The sequence below is a fragment of the Pseudoliparis swirei genome, chromosome 2, assembly GCF_029220125.1.
Source record: "Pseudoliparis swirei isolate HS2019 ecotype Mariana Trench chromosome 2, NWPU_hadal_v1, whole genome shotgun sequence".
Lineage (NCBI taxonomy): Eukaryota > Metazoa > Chordata > Actinopteri > Perciformes > Liparidae > Pseudoliparis > Pseudoliparis swirei.
In genome coordinates, this window is record NC_079389.1 from 7,684,541 (window position 1) to 7,695,256 (window position 10,716).

General features: G+C 41.8%; 1 protein-coding gene across 1 annotated transcript; it reads right to left on the reverse strand.

Moving 5' to 3' along the window:
* Positions 1 to 4,867: 4,867 nt before the first annotated feature.
* pcdh8 (protocadherin 8) lies at positions 4,868 to 10,381 on the reverse strand. Its single transcript, XM_056427089.1, has 5 exons — positions 10,175 to 10,381; positions 5,961 to 8,345; positions 5,751 to 5,821; positions 5,371 to 5,504; positions 4,868 to 5,266 (listed from the first exon to the last, which is right to left on the reverse strand). Exons 1-5 carry the CDS (start codon positions 10,379 to 10,381, stop codon positions 4,920 to 4,922), a joined length of 3,144 nt encoding a protein of 1,047 aa, XP_056283064.1. The 3' UTR covers positions 4,868 to 4,919.
* Positions 10,382 to 10,716: the final 335 nt, after the last annotated feature.

The window sequence follows — 10,716 nt, forward strand, 5'->3', positions numbered from 1 at the left end:
TTTCGTTATAGAGTATTGTAAATGCCTCCAATAGCAATGTGAATTATTTATTCCTGGTGTTTATATGGACTAATAAATAGGATTTACAGTGAGGGCAAAAACAAGAATATGAATTTGCTTCCGCACCGTGTGTGGGTTTGGTTCTCGGTTCTGTTTGAGATAAAGATACAAGAGAAGAAGGTGGGAATATAGAATGAGTAGATGTAGATGTACCCCATTGGAAAATGAGCATGTGATGGTCTGATTGCCAAAGCCCCTTAAATTATACTCATTGTTTTGTTTGTTCACAGATTGAATGCAACATATATAAAATCTCCAGAAAATACAAACCCGGAGTGAAACATTTAAATCACCAGTCGCACTGAATTAAATGCAAACAGCAACAACAACATTGCTGTATGGGGAACTTTTCACTGAAAGCTTGAGTCCTACAAAGAAAGAACACATCTTAAATAGCGTGAATATAAAAGTACTGGCACGTTATCGCTCCACCCTCATGTTACTGTTGAACACAGGCTTTGTGTGGCACTAAGCAGAACTCCATTTAAAACTGACATTTTGTAATAGCATAGCAACAGCTCATGAATCATACCTCTTTTAGCAGAGACAGATGCTTGAGTTCTAATGAACCACTCGTAAAAGAGATGCATTAATTATGCCGTTTAGTTTGTTAAATCATAATGTTCTTATTATGTTTGAGCAGTGCTGCTGGAAATCAAACTGTGGACCACATGTATAAGTGATGTTTCTTCAGCCTGCAATGTTTTGAGGTTGCATAGAACGTTTCCCCCTAGTGGTATAAAGAGAACAGACAGATGGTGCTAATGGTGTTTAGAATCACTGTTTTTATTGTTTAGAACATCAATAAATTGAGGAAATGCCTAAAATTATAATATTTAACAGCAATGATTAATCGTGTAAGCTGAAATGGCGAGAGGACTTCTACAGCATATCTACTGAAAACACATCCTTTGAAATGTATTATTTTTACAATGATGAATTGATGTTAGAGTGACTTCTTTCTCTCATTATTTGTCTTTGACTTTCGAGATACATAATAAACCCAGCTCATCATAAAGCAGTAAATATATCAAATCAATCACATCAAATGACTAAATTCAATCCCACACAAGCCCAGATGTCTTCACACACTTCCTCATTGTTCATGTTTTAGAAATCTTCATCTAAATCATGTTGAAAACATTCTATCGTCAATGGCCTATTGTTAGTGGATTAAAAAAAAATAAGACACATAAACATAATGCTTGTGTTTTATGTGTCTTTCATTTCTTTTAAATGTCATAGTTATAGCCATAATTGTTTCCAGCTTTACAATTGAGTGGCATAATTACAACATGTTCAAGCATGCAATCAATAGTTCTGAGTTTAGCTACACTTTGCACTTCTAAGTATAGTTATTATCAATCTACGTAGAGTATAATATGAACACGCTATAATTGTTTCAAGACAAAAGATTTAAAATATCTTTGTTTTCTCATACACACAGTACGTTTGAATGATAATTTAAAGACAAAAGTAGCAATTTATCTGGACATCCATATTGTGAGTACTAGCATTCCTCTGTAGATATAGGTCTACTCAAATAATACTGCAAATATAACCTAACATTTTAAATCTATAACATTCTGGATACAACAACTATATATTTAACTTACACAAAGTAATGTGTGACAAAGAAGCTACAAAACAGATACAAATCTAATTCAAACCGTCAATCAATTCAAAACAAAGCATAAAGACGCAGAAAGAGTAGCAGCGCACGCGAAGGCAGCAGAACCATGTCACCACATCGATGCTCTGACATGTATAAAGAAAGCAACATTCTCAGATTAGAATATGAAGATCCAAATATTTGATTTAGCTGAGCATCAATGTTCTTGACGGGTCCGTTTCAGGGAATCGGAATTTTTGAGGGAATTAGCCCTATTTGTTTTCTTTCCGAGAGATAGATAAAAAGATCAATACCACTCTTGTGTCTGTCCCTCAATGAAGTAGGAGCCAGGACTAGCATAAAAGAGATTGGAAACAGAGAGGAGCAGCGAGCCTCTATAGAGAGTGGTATCAATCTTCTCATCTGACTCTCCGCAAGAAAGCGAATGAGCATATTTTAAAAAATACTTAAACTATTCCTTGAAATGACATCTCACAACTGAACTGGGACTTTCGGTGAAAAGGGACAACAGAGCAGTGGATGACTATACAACTTACTGTATGTTTAGACAATTACAATGGGAAGATAAAGCCTACAACATCCCATAAGCTTGGTTTGATATAATTTATTGTAAATGACAAAGATATCTTAATGGTGGATGAACAACTTTTCCATCTAGGCAAACTGTCAAGTGGAAAATAAATAGTGTTATTTTTCTCACACACCAGCCCCACAATTCAAAACATCCAAAAGTCAATAGCTACACTTGGCAGTTGAGACCAAGATGGAGATGAGGTGCAAGTCGCGCAAACTATTGCATTGTGGGATGGCCCTGAAGCCCCAAATGAAATCGATTCACACATACTCCATCTTAACACACTTGGTACACTGGGGATTTAAAGTTGAGATGCTCAGAGGCCATAACAACATAATCACTGCCATACAGATAGCCATTTATCAAACATAAAGCCAATACCAACAGGTACAGAGGCTAGAAATGACCAGTGTACATCTGCCTCATTTGTCAGCGGACGACTGATGAGCTGAAAAAACGCCTATCAAACACTCTTTTTCTGTTACCTCGTGAGATTTAAAATGTGTTGCTGCAGGATATTAATGTGAACTCCATTTGGATAGGAATAAACACAGTGTCCGCCAGCAGTGATTTTCAAACAAACACACTTCATACCAAGCTGTGCAGATGAATAATTCCTTGTGGCACAAATGGTCAGGTCAACGCACAACTATTTGACCTACAAGGTGCATATAAAGCAATGACGAAGGGAATCATATTGTATTGATTGATAAATGCATTTTCCCCTGCTGTACAATTGGCTCTGTCAGACCAGTGCACATCACTGGGGGCACACAGATGACCTTCTTTCTTATTGCTTGCCTGTTGTAGCACATGCCCTTGAATCCTCAGTTGGCTCGGTGGAGGCTAAAATAAAGAGAATAACAACTGCAGTGCCTTTGCAGACTGGGAGTGGTAAAATTAAAAAATTGTGATCAAAACTACTTGTAAAGGAAAACAAATGGAACACTCTCCTCTATTCACGAGTCACAGTGTGGTAACGTGTAAGACCTCTGCTTAGTGCTTTACAGTTTAAAAGGTATCTAATCCACTTGATTCCAGCTTTTATCACAGCTATGAAAAAAGCAGGTATTTATGCTTATGCAAATGAGCCCTGATCTTAGCCACCTTTTCCAGCAAAAGAACAGAAAACAGAGGAAAGAAATTATGGCTCAGTCTGCCGTCAGCTTCCACTGATAGCTCTTCCTTGGCAGCAGTTTTGGAAACTATTTATTCTCTCTTCAGGACTGGCCCTTAGATAGCTATTATGTAGTTTGCAACATCCTTTTTTGTGTCTCATTTGCGTTCATGCATCAAAGACTCATTTAAAGTGACCGTAAAAATAATGAGGACAACATATTGTAACATAGTGCTTGAGCAGATGGAATTCAGCAGGTATTTAATAACATTTTAAATGCATATTTCCGACTAGTCTTTTCATTACACAACTTAAATGTTGATGAAAAGCAATACTGTTTATTTGAAGTTGCTGATGAACAGCCATGAACCTCCCCATAGACTTGGTCCCTGGATTAAGAGATGTATTTAATTGCATAATTTAGTTAGACTTTGTGGTGTCTTGCATGTGTGTGTCCTCCATTTACTAAAATTATGATGATGCTTAGTTCAAACAAAGAATGCAAATGTTGTACAACTTGTATGCTACGGCTACATATACAAGCTCAACAATTACTAATAAGTATTCAGGGTGTTTGTCAGTGTTGGTTATGGTTTTTACACTCAATAAATCATTCAGGACCAGGGACAATTTGCACTTGCCCTACATACTGATGATTGTATTGAATTTAATAAAAGTGACCTATTCTGCAAATAGGACAATAAAGCCAGGCGAGTATTGCCTGAGTATTCAGAGAAAAACTTCCACGAGGAAACTAGTATTTCATCTTGTAAAAATGTTGTCCCATGTTAAAGCTAAGTCAATAAACATTCACTAAATTTTCGCCTCTCATGGCAACAAAGCATGAGCTCAGTCAGGAATTTGTGACACATCTAAATACATGCTTTACTGTGTTGCGCACAGGGATGTTGATTATTTAGAAGAGTAGAAGTAGGTGTGATAGCACACAGCATGGTTTTGTTGGAATAGTGGTTTATACTTTATTTTCCACTCGAGTACCAGCTCTACTTCTCTCATTTGCATGCAAAAAAGTCAACCGAGCAACCTAGGAGTCTTCAAAGGCAGTCTCCCAGGTAATGCAGCAGCTTGAGATTTCACATCTGATCATCACTGACTGCAGTCTTGATCATGTAGATTCAAACTGGAGGGAGAGTTCTACGTGTTCACACAGTCAAACTGGAGTTTCAACTAGCAAGGGAATTATATTGAATCTTCAAAATGCAATGTTTCTCAGTTAAATAGATTGTTTGATCTCGCGATAGTCGTAAAAATGTTCGTACTTGAGATTATTTTTGAAAAATATATGACCTTTTTATAATTCAAGTCACACTTTTATTGGATAAAGAAACACCAGTGTGCATCATGTAATACAGTATTCTGAAAAAACGCATGACATGAATAAACATTAAACCTTTTAGAATAATTAGTATCAACTAAAAGAAAATATATACACTTGTTGACTTCATAGCAATAACCAGTTTTTACAAATATTTACATCCACAAAATACATCTCAATTAGCTCACGAACACAGTTTTTAAAAGATAGTGGTAACTTCTGATGCCGTGGCCACAGTAACAATAGTCGGACTCTGCTTGTGGATTTCAGCAGCTCCGACACCCGCCTTACGCTGCTGCTGAGGAAAGTAAGACGGGAGGGTGCCGGTCTTAGAGGAGGTCTGAATGCTGCTCCTCGAATTTGGGTGATTTGTGCCATGAGTGTCTTTCCAAAAGTGAGGATAGCCATGTGGATTGTTGAAAACTGGTACTGGGGCGAATCCGATGGTGTATGCATTGTCCATGGGGCCTCTGAAGCTCTGCGGTGGTACTGCACAGTCCATGCTTTGGCAATCCCCAGACAAGCTCTTAGCTGTGCTTGATGAACCTGAAATAAAAATGAAAAAGAAAGAAGAAATACATTTTTGATCTGATGAATATTTACATTGAACTGTAGTGTGTGATGTTAAATGTTGAAAGAAGAAGACGTACCTTTAAGTCTTGGTTGGAAGGTGCTGAAGTTCTTTTTGCCTCCGTCGCCACTGATATCAGAGTCACTGTCGTTAAAGTCACTGTCCCCTTTGCCGCTGTCCTTTACGCTCAGCTGGTCGCTGTTGCCAATGCCACTGCACACACAATCAACAGATACAGTGTGAGCCACCACTGCAACACATTAGCTTGATTATTGATATATATTTTTTCACATACAAGGCCTCTCTCTATCCTTCCCATCTAACCTCATTTCCACATGAACGCCACCAGCAACAGATCGCATGCAAGGTGCATGTTAAGTACCCCCTGTTTTCAGCCAGATTTGACTTTGAATAAAGCATATCCTATCTGAGAAAATAAATTACATTTAGTTGTCTTACCTCACTTGCAAGCAGTATTTGTCACCTTGCCACACAGATGTTGCTTGGAAAGGCTTGGAGGGAAGGAACATCTAAGGGAACAAACAGAATGACAGCAGAGAGCTCAGTTTCCATTTCTGGCACAGAGATCAAGGCAGCACTTGGGAACATCATATGCATATGAAAATAAGAGATCAAAAAACAAACACAAAATCCCTGTAGTTGACTCACCTTTGTCTCTGAGTCCCCACTCCTCTGCTCATACAGGCAGGAATCATCCAGGGACGAGGAGGTTCTCTCGTGGAAGAAGCCTCGTTGTGCCGTGTACGTGTTTGGTTCGGTTGAGCCGAGCATGGGAACGGGCCTCCCGTCGAACAGGCTGTGACACGCTTCTCTCTTGGAGCCACGGCTTCTCCCTCCACGGCTAAGCTTGCATGTCACAACAACCACCATTATTGCAATCAGCAACAACGCACAGCCCCCGCTGAGCATAATAATGACAATTAGCGAGCCATCCAAACCGGAGCCTTCTTCATCATCACTTGACCGCAACACGATGAAGACTTGGTCTTCGGAGGGCTGTGTGTCTGAGACGACAAACCTAATGGTGGCACTGCTACCGAGCGGGTATCCGCCATTGTCACTCACTGCGATTTTCATTTCCAGCACGTCTCCAATTTCAGATGTCAGCCATTGTTTCAAAACAATTTCTCCAGTGTCTTTGTTCATTGTAAAGAGCTGTGGGTCACCTTGTACAATTTGGTAGCAGAGTTCGCCATTCACTCCCTCGTCCTCGTCTTCGGCTGAGACGCGAAGGGCGAGATAGCCAGCAGGTGCATTCGAAGGCAGAGGGATATCGGCAGAGTCGTTCACAAGGACGGGAAAGGTGAAGTATGGATAATTGTCATTCAGATCCACAACTTTAATTCTGATTGTGGATGTGCTTGAAAGAGAGGGGGAACCTCTATCTTCAGCTTGGATGACCAGCTCAATCTGCTGAAGGGCCTCATAATCAAAAGACCTCAACGTGTACAAAGAACCTGAGAGTGAATCCACAGAAACATAAGTGGACATTAGAGCTCCTCCCGTCACCTCTGAATCTATGAGTTTGTAGGAAACGTTGGCATTCTTTCCCACGTCAGGATCTCGAGCAACAACAGTGGTTACATATGAACCTGGGATGTTATTTTCCAGGACTGAAACTTCAAAAAGTGACTTACTGAAGAGAGGGGGGTTGTCATTCTCATCTGTCACACAAATGGAGTACTGTCTGACCGTTTTAAAGGGAGGGCTTCCCAGGTCCTCTGCAATCACAGTCAAGTTATACTCCGGGATCTTCTCTCTGTCCAAAGTGGTGCTGGTGATAATCATGAAGGAATCCCCATATGCCTGCTGTAGGGTGAAATGCTCGTGCCCGATCAGGCTGACGCGCACGTACCCGTTGGAGCCAGAGTCTCTGTCCGAGGTGCTGATAAGAGCCACGAAGCTCTCCTCGGCTGCAGCTTCTGTGATGTAAGCGACTCCATCAGTGCTGGAAGTCATCGGTTTGATGTTGATTTGAGGGGCATTGTCATTCACATCCAGGATATCTATCACGAGTTTGCAGCTGGATGGGACAGAGTGTGTGCCTAAATCCGAGGCGATGATGTTCAGCTCATATGACCTCTTTTTCTCAAAATCAACAAGAGCCTTCAAAGTCACGTCCCCGGAAAAGGGGTCGACGTGGAAGAGGCGGCTGGCTTCTGCCGACAGCCCGTCGGCGAACGCGTACGTCACCTCCCCGTTAACTCCGTGGTCGGGGTCAAAAGCGCGCACTTTGAGAACTCGGTGGCCCACCGGGCAGTCTTCATTCAGCTCAACTTTCAGCGAGCTGTGTTCAAACGTCGGGCTGTTGTCATTAAAGTCCAGCACGCTGATGTGCACCACCATGGACCCGGATTTGGCCGGCTCTCCTCCATCAGTGGCGGTGACTCGGATGGTGAAGCAGTCCTCCACCTCCCTGTCGAGCTCCTTCACCAGCACCAGCTCGGCAAACTTCACTCCATCATCCCGATGTCGCACTTCCACGGCAAAATGACTGGAGGCAGACATGGTGTAGCTTTGGATGTAGTAGTCCCCCACGTCCTGGTCTAGGGCGATCTGCAGCGGGAATCTCGAGTCCAGCGGGACGTTCTCCACGATCTCCAGGTGCGTCTCGTTGCGCGGGAAATGAGGAGAGTGGTCGTTGATGTCTTTCACCTCGATTTCCACGTGGATGAGTTGAAACTTTTCTTTCGAGAAGGCCACGACGTCGAAGGCGATGAAGCAGCGCGGAGACCGGGGGCAGAGCTGCTCCCTGTCAATCAGCTGTGCCACGCGCAGGAGTCCATCACTCTCCCTCATGTCGATCGCCGAAGAGTTGTTTTCTTGCATGAAGCGGAACGATGTGTCGGGGTCATCGGCCGGGTCAATCTTTAAATCTTGGGACAGATTGCCTATCTCCGTTCCAAGTGCATCCTCTTCATAGGTGAAATACCGTGTAGTTGTACTCTGAGCAGAGTAGACACATAAAGAGAGCACCATGCACAGCCACAGCTCTGTCATCTTGCAAAATCCCTGAGGGGTTACAAAGTGCAGCTAAAAAAAGAAGAAGTTATAAATGATGCAAACAAGCCACCACCTGAGCTATGTCAGGTCAAATCACAACTGTGTTCAACTCTGACTTTGCTGTGGGAGTCTATAAGCCCCAGTATATGCAAATAGGCTGCCCCATCGACCAATGGCCTTCCAGTGGTTCATGCACCAACAGGGACACGTTTGGCTCTGCAGCAACTGCTGATCACTTTTGTGGGAGCAAATGGTTTATTAGATAAACTCTTTTGAGTGGCTTTAATCAGGCTGATGAATCAGTGTGACTTAAATATATCTGAACACGGCAATCAATTAACTAAGTTAATCACTTCGGGGACTCTAATAGGACTACAGTGTCATCGGAGAAGCTGAAGTCTACCTATTGAACGCCTGAAGGATTGATTAGTTGTGTCTATCAGTTAGGGAAATTAGGAAGAGGAAAATGAATGCGCTGAGTAATGTAATCTTTAACTTTGTATCATTATTCTTAATGTATCATCTAACTAGCAGTCAACTAACTATTGCTGCAGCTGTGATGGCACACAATGGAAAAACAAAGTACCTGAAATATATATTGCTATAAAGTACTTAATAATGTAATTAGTACTTAGTTACATTTCAACACTGCTGGATGAAAGCAGTGGAAATGCTAAAATGGGAAACTGGAGAAGATATATAATTATGAAAAACCTGATGACTTATATTGTTATTCATATACATCTATTTATAATAGCACAGGTCTTATCCAAAGCCTTACTATGACATTTAAGTGCAATAAAACCAAAATGATGAATCCATAAACATATATTTCATTATTTTTCCTCATAAAAATACCTGTTCATGTGAATATTGTATTCGGTGATTGACATAATCAAGTATTTATTTCTGTCGTGCAGCCATTAACATTGTTTCTTCTCTTCAAATAGCGGGGGAGGAATGCAAGTACAATGCAGTAAAGAAAACCACCAAGTCAGACAAGTGTAATGTGATTAGTGACACCCACAATGTCAATGAGGAATATTTAGAGGAAATGTGTAATCAAGACCCGCTATTGTGATAAACACTCATATGCACTTACATACCCTTTTCAAGAAAAGTTAGAAAACAAGAGCCTTTGAATGTAGAAGAACAAAGAAGTTAGGAGAATACACGTCATTGAATGATTCCCCCTCCTCCTCAAACACAAACACACACACATACCTTCACACACACAGAACAGACACACTACCCAGCAACAGCTCCTATACTGATAACAAAAGAGCATGAGTTAACCAGACCTTTGTCAACCATAAGGGTGATTAACTTTTGCTGATTAAAAGACGTCTATGAACCTTCAAAGAGCTCTTGACACCTCACCAAAGTGTAGGTTAAAGCTGTCTGAGCCGCCAAGAGGGGCACATATAGGGAGGTGTGAAAAAGCACACAACAGCCACAGAGACCAGACACACTATGTGATTCTGTGTCAGCCAAGAGTAGATGGGGGTAGCTCTGTCCTGCCACAATTACAGAGTTATATCAGCCCAATTTTGCTTTTATACTAAATGTCCACCCATCTATCCATTTTCTGATGCTTATAGTGCCGGGTTGCAGTGGCAGCAGGCGAAGGGAGGTAGTCTGGGTGTCTGCAGCAACATTTTTCAACTCCTCCTGGCGGATCTCAAGCCGTTTCCAAAGCAGATGAGAAATATTCTCTCCAGCGGGTGCTGCGTCCACCCCAAGGTCTCCTACCAATTGGACATGCCGGGAAAACATCCAAAGGAAATCATAAAGATCCCATGCCTGAACCACTTAGCTGACTCTACTCCAAGCTCCCTCGGGATATCTGAGCTCCTCACCCCATCTCTAAGCCCAGCCACCCTACAGAGAACACTCATTTCGGCCGCTCTCATTCTTTCTGTCACTGCCCACAGCTCATAACTATAACCACCCAGTTGAGGGTTGGAACTTATATCGACTAGTAAATCAATAGCTTTGCCTTTCCGGTTCAGCTCCCTCTTCGCCACAACGCTCACATTGCCGCTGACACATTCTCCACGCCGCATCGCAGCCGATGCCCTTCTAGTCTGCTTCTTCAGCCTCAAAGCCTCCTCACCAGGTTCTCGGGTGTCCCACCACAATTCTCACAGTACTTGTCTCCGAAATAGTGGAGGCTTTGAACACGGCCCACTCAAACTTGATTTTCCCAACTGCAGTACTGGTTATTTGTTCTGCTCTCTAGCTCTATTTAATTTAAAACAAGATCATGCAGAACATATAAACATTGTGCCTGACCATCCGACCAGCAAGTCAACCATTGACCTTTAGCCTGAGGTCTTCTGGTACCAAGTGCATGTATGCTCGAACATGGTGTTTATATGTTAAATATATGACTGGCACA